The sequence below is a fragment of the Chiloscyllium plagiosum genome, unplaced genomic scaffold (genome assembly GCF_037043375.1).
Source record: "Chiloscyllium plagiosum isolate Xiang-an unplaced genomic scaffold, Cpla_swu_hap1 HiC_scaffold_19, whole genome shotgun sequence".
NCBI classification, from domain to species: domain Eukaryota; kingdom Metazoa; phylum Chordata; class Chondrichthyes; order Orectolobiformes; family Hemiscylliidae; genus Chiloscyllium; species Chiloscyllium plagiosum.
The window spans coordinates 604,581-619,489 of NW_028270157.1; the positions used below are offsets into that span (position 1 = coordinate 604,581).

The 14,909-nt window shown below is 46.2% G+C and overlaps 1 protein-coding gene across 11 annotated transcripts in view; it reads right to left on the reverse strand.

The window, feature by feature from the left end:
* The window catches only part of osbpl8 (oxysterol binding protein-like 8), a 432,009-nt gene that overhangs the window by 184,643 nt on the left and 232,457 nt on the right, over window positions 1–14,909 (reverse strand). For all 11 annotated transcript variants that reach the window (XM_043708784.2, XM_087996947.1, XM_043708789.2 and 8 more), the window contains 2 exons: window positions 2,419–2,499; window positions 1,605–1,706 (listed from right to left, as the gene is read on the reverse strand). In XM_043708784.2, coding sequence (XP_043564719.1) covers window positions 1,605–1,706; window positions 2,419–2,499 — 183 coding nt within the window. The remainder of the gene's footprint in view (window positions 1–1,604; window positions 1,707–2,418; window positions 2,500–14,909) is intronic.

Consider the following 14,909-nt stretch of genomic DNA (forward strand, 5'->3'; position numbering starts at 1 on the left):
TTTATTGACTTGAATTCGAACCCAGATACCAAGAACATTACCTGGATGTTTGGATGAATCATTTCGGAAGAATATCACTAGACCATTGCCTCCTCATGGCTGCTGGCCATAACAGCAATTGCTGTCCATTCCAAAGTTGCCTTTTGAGGGAGGTTAAGAGTCAACTGCTGCCGTGGTGAGATTTGAACCGGTGTCCCTGAAGCATTGGACTAGCCCTGGAATTACAATGCATAGAACAACTTTCTGACAAGGACTTGGAGCACATTCTTTTGGGCCTCAGGTAGGCAAGGTTCTGCCATGTAAGCTGGTACCATCTGTAGATGAACTCAAGGGAAATGACAGTAAAAAGAAGTAAATGTCAAAGACTATTGGCACCAGAACACAATCGCATTTGACCCTGATCCAAATCCTTAATGATCCCAACACTACTCTGTCATTACTAACCTGAAGCCTAATGTTGTCATGGAAAGAAGAGATCACACTGAGCAGCAATCACCAGGATTAACAACTCAGCAGGCTGAGAGAGGACCAAGCATCAATTCTTAATAAGAGAACCAGACCATGTGTGCCTTCAGATTTCTGAAGAAATCTTTTGAATTTTGTTTTAACATTTGAAAGCTGATCAGAGTGAAGATTTGGAAAGGCAGAAATGGAGAAATATTTCCTTTACAGGTCCTGTGTGTTCAATCCTTCCAGTTCTGATGATTGCTTGGGACTCAAAACTGACCTCCAGAGCAATAGATAAGGTGAAGAAAAGAAAAACACAGGAAAAAATACACATGATCTGGCTTTGGATAGGAACTTGTAAGTTGCTTGATTGAGATGAGAAATTTTGGAATTTTTTTAATCTTCATTCGATCATGGGATGTGAGAGTTACTGGCTAGGCCAGCATTTGTTACCTATTCCTGATTGCCCAGTGGGCAGTTAAGAGATAACCATACTGCTTGTGGGTTTGGACTCCCATGCACACTAGACCAGGTAAGGACAGTTGGAAAACCAAACTAATATTGGTTTTCCAAAAGGCAACTTTGGAATGGACAGCAATTGCTGTTATGGCCAGCAGCCATGAGGAGGCAATGGTCTAGTGATATTCTTCCGAAATGATTCATCCAAACATCCAGGTAATGTTCTTGGTATCTGGGTTCGAATTCAAGGTCATAAAAGATCCATAAAAGGTCATTAATGAACCAAATGCGTTTTCATGGCAATCGACAGTGACATCACCATTACTCCACAGCTTCCCCTGATTGTACATCTCACAACATTCAATTCGAAGTTATTCAAGTTAAAGAGAACATTTATTTTTAAAATTATTTTATCTGTTGATACGTGTACTGGGTTGTGTTTAATTCAATGCAAATTCACCATTAATCATTTCCATTTAAACAAGGCTTTGGAAAAAATGTGGCATGAAAAGAACAAACATGAATATCTCTGCACAACAGGTTTACCACAACATAAATATCTTTGACATATCTATCACTGACACTGTTGGGTTTAGTTGAGGAATTAAATCTGCAAAAGGAACTGATCAACATTCACATTCTGAGAAGCAACTAACAAATGTTAATATAGCATCAGCTGGAGCTCCTATCACACCCACCTTCAGCCAGTCTGCCATCACTATTACAGAGGGATCAGTAATACTGCTGAGCAACTCCTTTGTGGCTCTTTTTTTCTCTTCTCTGTAATTTTTCTTTTGAACCTGCAATTATAATATCTGTTTAATAAAGAAAACCAATAAAACTAATAAGATTTATACATGCAGGCCTCCTGAAACCAGACAAGCCCTAAATATTCCACAAAATTGTGAATTTATTATTAACTGAAGTCAATGCAGTTTAGTACAGCTAAATTAACAAAATGAGTAGCAGTAACAAGATTGTTCATTGTTTGTCACTACTGTATATACACAAGGCAAGGGATAATACATATAGATAAGTTTAAGGTTAACATTTCAACAAAAAGAGTGAGATAATACATTATTCTTGTGCTTTATTACACTGAACTGACAAATGATTTACTGCCTTGACTTTCAAGGTAAAATATGACACATAGTAATCATCATCCTTGCACCTCAAGCAACTGGGTATGAACAATCACAGATTGATGAAGTGAATATTTCATTGCTCTACTGGTTTGAGTTCTGCTTAAAGTAAGTGGAATCATTCTTTCCCCAAGCTCTAGCTCTTGAGAAGACTCCAAGGAAACTCACTTCAGTGAGTGTTTGGAAATACCATTGTACTGGTACTCAAGAGATACCTAGCCTGAGGCATGTTATAGGGCAAGAGTAAATAATTCAAGAAAACTGTCTTGGACTAAATCTTCCAAGTTCATTATCAATCTTCAAAACAAAACATTTATTTATAGTTAACAATACACGTGCTATCATATATGATGCATATAACTTAAGTTACCTTAAGAGATTCTTTTTTTGTGAGTTTACTGCCAGGTGAGACAAGATCTTTTTCTGTTCCATTGTAAAGCTTAGATTCTGACTGTAACAACATAAATTAACATGATTAACAAAGATTGGAATTTTCAAACATATATTGCAAAAGGTAATGGCTGAGCTCACAGGTCTTCAGAGACAAGCACTGACACATTTAAGTGGAAGCACTGAAAAGCTCCTTCACTTTCTTCCCACTATCTGCTCAGCTATGTTTATTTCATTTAAGTTTAAAACTAAAATAGATCAATACAGAACTTAAAAGAATCAGGATATAAACAGTCAAGTTGATGTCAAAATACATTTAACAAAGACAATAGTTAATTAGCAAGGGAAACAAATATGATGTAGTGTCTTAAAACAAAAGTTGAAAACTGCACAAATGTCAAGAGTAACTTGGAAAGGTTTTCAGTTTGCCAAAACTTCAAAAATGAAATCATTGCAAAAGCACAACAGATATATTCTGAACCGCAAACCGAATTTCAGGATGGAATCTTCAGTGACAGGGGTCTTAGCCATAAGATAACACATCCATCCTGTGATGCATGCCACCTGACATCGATTGGACAGCAAAAAGATTTATTATCCAATTGGATCATGCCAAACAATAACTTAACTCTCCATACCCATGGTCATGTCAGCCCAAGAACTTTCATGGCATATCCCCAATCTACTTACAGGACAGCTCCACGTTTCAATGCTGCACCTCAGACTGTACCAGTGACCTTTGTTGTAATGCTGCAGCAAGGACATGGTGTACTCAGGGACATACCCCCAGCTGACAGACTGGACCAAACTGCTTCTCCAAGCACTTCACTTGCTGTCTTAGCCCTCACTCACCCTCAGCCTATCTGGATGCTCAGAGTATTCCTGCCTTGTATTGTCTAGCTTTTTTGTGTATTGTTCCCTCAGCCAGAGATCCCAGGATCATATTCCTGCAATCTTGCTCTGCCATTTAGTGTAGTCACAAAGGAAGAGAGCAGGTCTGAAATACAGTCAGGATCAATGGTGCTGGAAGAGCACAGCAATTCAGGCAGCATCGAGGAGCTTCAGCAAAATCGACGTTTCGGGCAAAAGCCCTTCTATTCCTGATGATCCCATTGATCCAGAATCTGGTTTCCAGCATCTGCAGTCATTGTTTTTACCTCTCTGAAATACAGTCAGCCAACCACTCAGGGTGATCAGAACCCACTTCCTCTCCACATAACAGCAGAGGAGCTGAAATCAGGCACTCATGACTCTTTCTGTCCAAATAGGGGCTGCTTTCCTTTTGGAATGAGAAAGGAACAGATATTACAGAAGATTAAAATGGGTGGCACAGTTATTACTGTGGGTGTAGGTGGGGAGGTGTCCCAAGTGAATGAGTGAGCAGTGCAAAGGACATGCAGAGTTAGTGGTGCCGCGTGTTGGGATGAGTAGCAGCAAATGAAGGAAGATATTAGAGGCAACAGTGAGAGCAGCAGAGCATAAGCCTTGGTTGGAGATGAGTATAATAGCAGATCTAACTGAGTATGAAGTATCAGAGGGAAGATGGTGGCACTGACATGGATGGAGCGGAGACTGTCCTTGACCTTTTTACAGATGCTGGAGATTGCTTTAACCTCAGTGCCAAGGTCTTGTGCCAGGGACTCCACTATTGATCCTGGGGGAAGAGGAGGCCCTGTGTCTGAGGAACTCTGTCCAGCGGGACCTCCATGTCTCTACCTGCACAGTAGGTGTCAATACCCACCTGCTTTTCCCCCACCCCACACCTCTAACCACCTTTGTGCCATTTCCAGGGCAAACATCAGGAACCAAACAGGACAACTATGGACTGACACTGCTCGTTCGGGTACACAGCAGGCTTTTAAAGGTGGTGCATGAACAAGGGATAACAGTGAATTCCAAGATAAGTATGAGTGGTGAGCTGTTCCAGGATTGACGCATGTTGAATTGGGGCGAAATCGGCCATGAGGGACACCATGTGGTGGGATCAGTATTTAATACGGTTCTGAACTGGTCCTCACCCTGAACAACTTCTCTTTCCAATCCTCCCACTTCCTCCAAACGAAAGGAGTAGCCATGGGCACCCGTATGGGCCCCAGCTATGCCTGTCTCTTCGTAGGATATGTGGAACAATCCATCTTCCGCAACTACACTGGCCCCACCCCCCACCTTTTCCTCCGCTACATCGATGACTGTATCGGCGCCGCCTCGTGCTCCCACGAGGAGGTTGAACAGTTCATCCACTTCACCAACACCTTCCACCCCGACCTCAAATTCACCTGGACAGTCTCAGATTCCTCCCTCCCCTTCCTCGACCTTTCTATTTCTATCTCAGGCGACCGAATCAACACGGACATCTACTACAAACCGACCGACTCCCACAGCTACCTGGACTACACCTCCTCCCATCCTGCCCCCTGTAAAAACGCCATCCCATTCTCCCAATTCCTTCGACTCCGCCGCATCTGCTCCCAGGAGGACCAGTTCCAAAAACGCACATCCCAGATGGCCTCCTTCTTCAAGGACCGCAATTTCCCCCCCGACGTGGTCGACGATGCCCTCCACCGCATCTCTTCCACTTCCCGATCCTCCGCCCTTGAACCCCGCCCCTCCAACCGCCACCAGGACAGAACCCCACTGGTCCTCACCTACCACCCCACTAACCTCCATGTACAGCGCATCATCCGCCGTCATTTCCGCCACCTCCAAACGGACCCCACCACCAAGGATATATTTCCCTCTCCTCCCCTATCAGCATTCCGTAAAGACCACTCCCTCCATGACTCCCTCGTCAGATCCACACCCCCCACCAACCCAACCTCCACTCCCGGCACCTTCCCCTGCAACCGCAGGAGGTGCAAGACTTGCGCCCACACCTCCCCCCTCACCTCCCTCCAAGGCCCCAAAGGAAACTTCCATATCTGCCACAGATTCACCTGTACCTCCACACATATCATCTATTGCATCCTCTGCACCCGATGTGGCCTCCTCTATATTGGGGAGACAGGCCGCCTACTTGCGGAGCGTTTCAGAGAACACCTCTGGGACACCCGGACCAACCAACCCAACCACCCTGTAGCTCAACATTTCAACTCCCCCTCCCACTCCACCAAGGATATGCAGGTCTTTGGACTCCTCCATCGTCAGACCACAACAAAACGACAGTTGAAGGAAGAACGCCTCATCTTCCGGCTAGGAACCCTCCAACCACAAGGGATGAACTCGGATTTCACCAGTTTCCTCATTTCCCCTCCCCCCAGCCTGTCTCAGTCAAATCCATCAAATTCAGCACCGCCTTCCTAACCTGAGATCTTCTTCCCGACCTCTCCGCCCCCACCCCAGTCTGACCTATCACCCTCACCTTGACCTCTTTCCACCTATCACATTTCCGACGCCCCTCCCCCAAGTCCCTCCTCCCTATCTTTTATCTTAGCCTGCTGGACCAACTTTCCTCATTCCTGAAGAAGGGCTAATGCCCGAAACGTCGATTCTCCTGTTCCCTGGATGCTGCCTGACCTGCTGCGCTTCTCCAGCAACACATTTCCATCTCTGATCTCCAGCATCTGCAGACCTCACTTTCTCCATTTAATACGGTTTGTTTGGTAAAATATTGTGAGAGAACTCGCTAGACCTCATGGTGAACCCACCAAAGCAATCAACTCGAGTTGGTGTTAGCCAAAAAGACACATGCTTCAATCCAATTTTTTTAAATGCCTCTGTATTCTCCAGGATTTTACACAGATGTCCTTGCAATATATTTTCAATTCCTGGAGGTTCCAGGCCAATCTTAGAGGGTTGGCAACCCTAACCTGGAAGGTTTTGGTTTTCTCACCCATCATCCTTATTCACTAGCAGGGAAGACTCAAAATTCCACTCCCGATCTACGTTGATCCCCATATAAGCATTGTCGGTTACAGTTCATTATTCTTGTCCCAGAATAATATTTGCAAATTCTGTATATAACACAGCTGCAGGGCACTTACCTACAACCCAGTCATGACATAAAATTAGCAACACTGGTCTTCAGTTGGGGAACGCTAAGTTGACAGATTCCTGAAACAGTTTTTTAAAAGTCATGCCACCAACAACTGTGCGTCACACCCAAAAGCATCATGTTTCAAATTTATGAAAGTCAACACCAATCTCCTAACCCTCAACAAATCCCCAATCATTGTTAAATGAGCTCTCATTAATAACTCAGCTAAATTTAGCAGCAGAGAAGCACTGTGCTAAGTGATTGCACAGAAGCTGAAAAACATTGTCAGTAAAGCAGAAGCAATCAGTGGAATGAGGGATATGGATCAGAATGTTGTATAAAACAAATGCTACTGAAAGTCCATTAACAAGGTCATAGTTTGTTTTCAGTTTGTTTTGGTTAGCCTACATCCAGGACCTGACTAATGCACCTAACCCACACATCCCTGAACACTATGGGCATTTTAGCATGGCCAAGTTACCTAATCTGCACATCTTTGGATTGTGGGAGGAAACTGGAGACCCAGAGGAAACCCATGTAGACACGAGGAGAATGTGCAAACTCCACACAAACGGTCACCCGAGGCTGGAAGTGAACCCAGGTCCTTGACACTGTAAGGCAGCAGTGCTAATCACTGAGCCACCGTGCCACCCGTAAACAATGAAATCAAGCATTGACTCCAATGCGCCAGTGCAGCCTCTAAGACACCTGAGACACAGTGTTTGAAGTCTCATCCTCAAACCCAGCACCAAGCTCAGGGTCTGCAGGTCTACTGCTGTTGACTCAACTGAGCTTGAACCATCTCCCGCACTTCCGCCCTCACTCTCTCTTTTCCTTCCTGCAACAACGATAGGGTTCCCCTTGTCTTACCTACCATCCAGCCAGCATCCATATCCAGAAGATTGTCAGCCGACATTTTTGACACCTCCAGCAAGATGCCACCACCAGAGACATATTCCCCTCCCCTCCCTTTTCTGCCTTCTGCAAGGACCTTTCCCTCTGGGACACCCTGGTCCACTTTTACTTCACTCCCAACAACTCCCCCACAGCTCCAGGGCAACTTCCCCTGCAACGGCTGAAGGTGTAACACCTACTCATTTACCTCCACTCTCCTCAGTATCCAAGGGCCCAAACATATCTGCTAGGTGAAGCAGCGCTTAATCTGCACTTCACACAATCCATATTCGCTGCTCACAACGTGGTCTCCTCCACAGAAGGGAAATGAAACGTAGACTGGGTGATTGCTTTGCAGAACACCTACGTTCTGTCCGGAAGAAAAACTCTGAGCTTCCAGTTTCCTGCTATTTTAACACCCCATCCTGTTCCCTGGCCAACATCTTTGTCTCAGGCTTTCTGCAGTGCTCCAGCGAAGCTCAGCACAAGCTGGAAGAACATCTCATTTTAGAACATAGAACATAGAACATAGAACAATACAGCACAGAACAGGCCCTTTGGCCCACGATGTTGTGCCGAACTTCTAACCTAGATTAAGTACCCATCCATGTACCTATCCAAATGCCGCTTAAAGGTCGCCAATGACTCCGACTCTACCACTCCCACGGGCAGCGCATTCCATGCCCCCACCACTCTCTGGGTAAAGAACCCACCCCTGACATCTCCCCTATACCTTCCACCCTTCACCTTAAATTTATGTCCCCTTGTAACACTCTGTTGTACCCGGGGAAAAAGTTTCTGACTGTCTACTCTATCTATTCCTCTGATCATCTTATAAACCTCTATCAAGTCACCCCTCATCCTTCGCCGTTCCAACGAGAAAAGGCCGAGAACTCTCAACCTATCCTCGTACGACTTCCTCTCCATTCCAGGCAACATCCTGGTAAATCTTCTCTGCACCCTCTCCAAAGCTTCCACATCTTTCCTAAAGTGAGGCGACCAGAACTGCACACAGTACTCCAACTGTGGCCTAACCAAAGTCCTGTACAGCTGCAACATCACTTCACGACTCTTGAATTCAATCCCTCTGCTAATGAAGTTCTGCTTTTCTGCTTGGAGACCCTGCAGCCCTCCAGACTTAATGTCAAGTTCAATAATTTTACAGCCTGAACTCCCCCAGGTCCTACCTCTCTATCCCACACACCAGGCCTTATTATCACATACTCTGCCATTACATACTACCTATTGTTAGCCACTAACAATCTCCATTAACAGCTACTCATTTTTCTAGCCAGATCGTTATCCAATTCTTTTTAGAATTATAATTAGAATTGGAATCCCTACAGTATGGAAACAGGCCCTTCGGCCCAACAAGTCCACAGCAACCCCCTAAAGAGCAACTCATCCAGACCCACGCCCCACCCCACCATCCCACATTTACCCCTGACTTAAGCAGCTAACCAACACACCCCTGAACACTATAGGCAATTTAGCATGGCCAGTTCAGCTATCCTGTACATCTTTTGATTGTGGGAGGAGCACCATGAGGAAACCCGCGCAGACACTGGGAAAATGTGCAAACTCCACACAGATAGCCGCCAGAGGTTGGAATCTGGGTCTCTGGTGTTGTGAGGCAGCAGTGCTAATCATTGAGCCACAGTGCCGCACCTCCCTAACCTTGCCTGTCCAACTGTTCTTCTCTCTCTTTGGGCTCTATCCCCACCTACTGTTTACTCCTTATTCCCCTCCTCCCATTCCTTTCTTCTGCATTTACACTGACATTTTCCTAGTTACCATCAGTTCTGAGGAAGGGTCACCAGACTGAAAGGAGATATGTCCACATACCCTACGAAGAGGCAGGCATAGCTGGGGCCCATGCGGGTGCCCATGGCTACTCCTTTTGTTTGGAGAAAGTGGGAGGATTGGAAAGAAAAGTTGTTCAGGGTGAGGACCAGTTCGGTCAGTCGAAGGAGGGTGTCGGTGGAAGGGTACTGGGTGGTACGGCGGGAAAGGAAGAAGCGGAGTGCTTTGAGTCCTTCGTGATGGGGGATGGAGGTGTACAGGGACTGGATGTCCATGGTGAAGATGAGGCGTTGGGGACCGGGGAAGCGGAAATCCTAGAGGAGGTGTCGAAGAGGCAGGCATAGCTGGGGCCCATGCGGGTGCCCATGGCTACTCCTTTTGTTTGGAGAAGAGGCAGGCATAGCTGGGGCCCATGCGGGTCACCTCCTCCAGGATTTCCGCTTCCCCGGTCCCCAACGCCTCATCTTCACCATGGACATCCAGTCCCTGTACACCTCCATCCCCCATCACGAAGGACTCAAAGCACTCCGCTTCTTCCTTTCCCGCCGTACCACCCAGTACCCTTCCACCGACACCCTCCTTCGACTGACCGAACTGGTCCTCACCCTGAACAACCTTTCTTTCCAATCCTCCCACTTTCTCCAAACAAAAGGAGTAGCCATGGGCACCCGCATGGGCCCCAGCTATGCCTGCCTCTTCGTAGGGTATGTGGAACAATCCATCTTCCGCAACTACACTGGCCCCACCCCCCATCTTTTCCTTCGCTACATTGATGACTGTATCGGCGCTACCTCGTGCTCCCACGAGGAGGTTGAACAGTTCATCCACTACACTAACACCTTCCACCCCAACCTCAAATTCACCTGGACAGTCTCGGACTCCTCCCTCCCCTTCCTAGACCTTTCTGTTTCTATCTCAGGCGACCGAATCAACACGGACATCTACTACAAACCAATCGACTCCCACAGCTACCTGGACTACACCACCTCCCATCCTGCCCCCTGTAAAAACGCCATCCCATTCTCCCAATTCCTTCGTCTCCGCCGCATCTGCTCCCAGGAGGACCAGTTACAAAATACGTACAACACAGATGGCCTCCTTCTTCAAGGACCGCAATTTCCCCCCCGACGTGGTCGACGGTGCCCTCCACCGCATCTCCTCCACTTCCCGCTCCTCCGCCCTTGAGCCCTGCCCCTCCAACCGCCACCAGGACAGAACCCCACTGGTCCTCACCTACCACCCCACCAATCTCCATCTACAGCGCATCATCCGCCGTCACTTCCGCCACCTCCAAACAGACCCCAGCACCAAGGATATATTTCCCTCCCCTCCCCTATCAGCTTTCCGTAGAGACCACTCCCTCCGCGACTCCCTTGTCAGATCTACACCCCCCACCGACCCAACCTCCACTCCCGGCACCTTCCCTTGCAACCGCAGGAGGTGCAACACTTGCGCCCACACCTCCCCCCTCACTTCTCTCCAAGGCCCCAAGGGAAACTTCCATATCCGCCACAGATTCACCTGCACCTCCACCCACATCATCTACTGCATCCGCTGCAGCCGGTGTGGCCTCCTCTATATTGGGGAGACAGGCCGCCTACTTGCGGAGCGATTCAGAGAGCACCTCTGGGCCACCCGGACGAACCAACCCAACCAACCTGTAGCACAGCATTTCAACTCCCCCTCCCACTCCACCGAGGATATGCAGGTCATTGGACTCATCCACCGCCAAACCACAACAACCCGACGGTCGGAGGAGGAGCGTCTTATCTTCCGACTGGGAACCCTCCAACCGCAGGGGATGAACTTGGACTTCACCAGTTTCTTCATCCCCCCTCCCCCCACCTTGTCTCAGCCGGATCCCTCCAGCCCAGCACCGCCTTCCTGACCTACAGTCTTCTTCTTGTCCTCTCCGCCTCCATCCTACTCCGACCTATCACCCTCACCTTGACCTCTTTCCACCTATCACATTTCCAACGCCCCTCCTCCAAGTCCCTCCTCCCTACCTTTTATCTTCTCCTGCTGAACACTCTCTGCTCATTCCTGAAGAAGGGCCTGTGCCCGAAACGTCGAATCTCCTGTTCCCTGGATGCTGCCTGACCTGCTGTGCTGTTCCAGCAATAAAGTGTCACCAGACTGAAAGGTTAACTCTGATTTCCCTTCACAGATGCTGCCAGACCTGCTGAGCTTTTCCAGCAACTTCTGGTTTTGTTCATGGTCTAAAGTGTAGCCATGGTCTCCTCCTATTGTACAATGTAGCACTTTACTTATTACTGGGAGGAGACTCTTTGATAGTCGAAAAGTGTAGTGCTGGAAAAGCACAGCAGGTCAGGCAGCGTTAGAGGAGCAAGGGAATCGACATTTCGGACATAAGCCCTTCCATCAGGAACGTGGTCACCTTGCTGATGAAGGGCTTATGTCCAAAATGTCAATTCTCCTGCTCCTTGAATGCTGCCTGACCTGCTGTGCTTTTCCAGCGCCACATTTTTTGATTCTGATCTCCAGCATCTACAATCCTCACTTTCTCCTGAGAATGTTGATAGCAGATTATTGCCCAGCACCAACAGTCCTCAAGTTTCAGCCTTGAGCTGCTGTTGTCCACATGGTGCAGTTTCATCAGGGAGGCAGGAGAGAGTTCCAGATTTTTGACACAGTGACAGCAAAGGAACAGGGCCTTCATCACGTGTCAAGAGTGTGATGCTGGAAAAGCACAGCAGGTCAGGCAGCATCCGAGGACCAGGAAAATCGATGTTTCAGGCAAAAGCCCTTCATCAGGACATCAGCACCACACTCTCGACTCTAATCTCCAGCATGTGCAGTCCTCACTTTCGCCTCCATCACGTGTCCTTTTTAATTTTTTTTTTACTTTTCTGTAGCATGTTTACTGTAACTGAGTGGTTTGTTTGGCCTTTTCAAAGGGCAGTTCTGAGTCATCCATATTACTGGAACTACATAGAAGTAGGAATAAGCAAGGACAGCAACCCTTCCTTCAAGGGCAAAGGAGAATTAATTGGAGTTCAATAACAATTTGGCAGTCATTTGTTAGCATTACTGAAAACGGTTTTTCATTCTAAATTCATGAACTGAATTTGAATTCCACCAGTTTCCGTTTGACTTCAGTAACAGTGTCATTATGCTACTGTTTCTGGTTATGTTCTCTCCAGAATTTAGAAGGTTAAGGCATGATCTGATCAAAGTCTTCAAGATATTAACAGGAAGAAATACGGTAGATAGAAATAAACTATTTCCACTGGTTGGAGATTCTAGAACTTAAGGAGCACAGTTTGAGAATTAGGGCCAGAGCGTTCAGGAGAGATATTAGGAAGCACTTCTACAGACAAATGGTGTTAGAGGTTTGGAACTCTCTTCCACAAATGGCAGTTGACGCTATCTAAGTTAAACCTAGATAGGTAAATTTTTGTTAAGCAAGACACAATGTGAAGTTAGGCCACAGATCAGCCATGATCTCACTGAGTGGTGAAACAGTTTCGAGGAGCTGAATAGCCTACTCCTGTCCCTAAATTCTTGAGTACCAGCGATATAATTAAACTCAATGAGAAATTTAAAAAGCCAGGACACTAAATTTAAGTATGAGACAGTCACAAAATAAAACGCCATAGGACGCAGGAAAAATAGGCTATCAGCCCTTTGATACTACTACGACCTCCATTCAAGAAGACAATGGAGTACTCAATGAATGGCAGGATATTAGAAAGGTCAGAGGAACAGAGAGATCTTGGGGTACCTGTCCACAGATCACTGAAGGTGGCAGGACAGGTTAATAGGATAGTTAAGGCGGCATATAGGATGCTTCCCTTTATCTGTACAGGACTTGGTTTAGGAACAGCTGGAGCTGTGCATGCAGTTCCAGTCACCACTCTATGGGAAGGATGTGATTGCATCAGAGGAGGTGCAAAGGAGATTCACCAGGTTGTTGCCTGGGATAGAGCAGTTTACCCATGGAGAGAGGCTGGATAGGCTCACGTTGTTTTCTTGAGAACAGAGAAGGCTGAGAAGGGTCTTTATGGAGGTGTATAAGATTATGAGGGGAATGGACAGGTGGATAGAAAGAAGCTGTTCCATTTAATTGAAGGGTCAACAATGAAGGGGCATCGGTTTGAAGTAAAAGGCAGGAGGTTTACAGGGGATTTGAGGAAAATGTTTTTCACCCAGAGGATTATGGGGGGAGTCCGGATGGACTGCCTTGGACGGTAGTTGAGGCAGAAAACATCACTACCTTTAAAATATAATTGTAATATCATAACAGAGAAGGCTATGATCTGGTTGAGTCATACAGCGCAGAAAAGGCTCTTCAGTCCATCGAGTCTGCACTAAGTGATGGGCCAAGTGATAAAAAGTGGACTCAATAGGCCAAAGGGCCTCTTCTGCACCGTATGACTTGATAATTCAATGAGATCTTGGCTCCAAATGGTCATAGCCATGAACTGATAATCATCAACTTCACTTTCCTACCTTTTCCCCTCACTGATCAAAAATCTGTCCATCAGCCTTGAATGTTCTTAACAACTTAGCCTCTACTCCATTCTGTGGTAAAGAGTTCCACAGATTCATTACGTTCCAAGACAAGACATACCACCTCATCATCATCTTAACTGGGTGATTCCTTACTCAGATTGTGCCCTCTGTCCTTAGACTGTCCTATGAGAGAAACAACCTCTCACTATCTAACATGTCAAGTCACCCAGGAATTTTTAAGTTTCAATAAAGTCGCCTCTCATTCCTGAGAATTGAAGGGACAATTTAACAAATATCAAATCCAGCATTCAGCAAAAATCAAGAACTTTTCAAATCTTTATTATACAAAAAATAAATAAAACTTGTCCAATTAAAGTCAATTTTGACACTGAATGGTAAAGAATGAATTGTTAAATCATTACTCTACACAGGAAAAACACAATCTTCTTGCAAATCTGAATTCCAGGGGATGAAACAAGCATAAAAGGTTCCTTAACAAGCAGGTGTCTGGTGCTAAAGTAGATACTCTAAATGATCACAGCCAAGTATAGACGCACCGAAATGTCTACTGTTAGTATGGTTCAACAAACTAACACTGAGCAGCCCATCAACAAAAAGCAAGCAGAGAAACCAACTACTTTACCTTTGACATTCAATTGCCCATCATCAACATCCTGGGGGTTACCATACATCAGAAATGGAACTGGGCTTGCCATATCAATACAGTGGTTACAGCGGCAATTCCTCAATACTGAAGCTGTCCACACCCAAATGCAAAAAGACCTGGACAATATCCAGGCTTGGGTCAAAATTTGAAAGTAACATTCACGCTACACAAATGCCTGGCAATGACTGTTGCCACTAAGAGACAATCTAACCATTGCCCCATGACATCAATGGCAGTATCATCACAGAATCTCCCATTATCATCACCCTGGGGGTTACCATTGACCATCAATCCATTAATATTCAGTCAGGACAAAGTAGCTAGCTTGTTTGGAATACCATTCACCAACTTAAACACACATTCCCACCACCGCTACTACTCAGTGGCTACAGTGTGTGATATTTACAAGATACATTGCTGCCACTCAACATGACACCTCCGATAGCATCTTCTGGGCTTGCAAACTCTACCAACCAGAAGGATAAAAGCATCAGTTACATAGGGAACTGAAAGTTCCCATCCAAGCCTTTCAACTATTTTGACTCGGAAACATATCACCATTTCTTTACCGTTGCTGGGTCAAAATCCTAGAACTCCCTTCTGAACAGCATTGAAGGTGTACCTACTAGACATGGATTGTAGTGGTTCAATGTGGCAG